Genomic DNA, 913 nt, shown 5'->3' with positions numbered 1-913 from the left:
TTTAAAGTAGATACGCTCGCTCTGCTTCATTCCTATTGAGTGTGTCTTCATGTGCTGAGTCAGGTTATCGGAGCGCGAAAAGCTCTTATTGCATCCGGGAAAGGTACATTTAAACGGTCTATCCCCAGTGTGCATTTTCATATGTCTTTTTAGATGTTCGTATCTCTTGAATGCTCGTTCACACAGCGGCACCTCACAAACATAGGGTCGTTCTTTTAAACACTCTCTTGATAGGTTCATTTGCTTGCCCCTGGGCCGTTGATTTATAGAGAGATCTCTTGAATAGAAAGGTTCTCTGCGATTCTCATTTGTCAACTTCTGCGGTACGCCTAAATTATCAAACTTCCATATTTCCCTGAACGGAAACATTTCATCAATGCCTACACACTTGTCGTTAAAAGAATTAAAGTAGAACTTATTCGGACCATTGTCCTGCTGCATTGGGTTGAAGAAGAGATCATCAATGCCAGACACTCTGTGGCACTCTTCTCGGTCCCTAAGCCACTCACAACATTTGCTGAAGAACAAATGATCAACAAATTGGACACATGTCAATCTGTAAGATTCCTTGAACTTTTGTGCTTCGACGGATATAATCTCCGAAAATGTGATCTTAGGAAGGTATTCTCTCATTTCATCAGGTATATTTGGGCCTAATAGCTCATTAACAATCTTAAGTAAATTATCGTTGTCAATATACAACAAACCGTTATACTCCACAAGTTTCAAAATATTTCCTGTTTTTCTAAGTCTGAATCCAAAGGGCGACATTTTGTACTGCTCTATAATAACATTGAATTCCTTGACGAAGTCACGGTCATGCATGTATTTGCCACTCCTTTTTGTTATTTATTTCACCCTTATTAGTACAAACCAATCAGAATATTAACGAGCTATTGAAAGCAGGTGACTT

At 39.0% G+C, this 913-nt stretch overlaps 1 protein-coding gene across 1 annotated transcript; it reads right to left on the bottom strand.

The window, feature by feature from the left end:
• On the bottom strand, window positions 1-825 carry VICG_00133 (uncharacterized protein; the record flags this gene model as incomplete). The annotated part of the gene is made up of 1 exon (XM_007603524.1): window positions 1-825. A coding segment is annotated over one exon (825 nt), but the record flags the coding sequence as incomplete, so codon positions are not given.
• Window positions 826-913: the final 88 nt, after the last annotated feature.

The sequence above is a fragment of the Vittaforma corneae genome, assembly GCF_000231115.1.
Source record: "Vittaforma corneae ATCC 50505 unplaced genomic scaffold supercont1.1, whole genome shotgun sequence".
In the NCBI taxonomy this organism is placed as follows: Eukaryota; Fungi; Microsporidia; family Nosematidae; genus Vittaforma; species Vittaforma corneae.
This window is presented reverse-complemented; position numbering and strand designations above follow the sequence as displayed.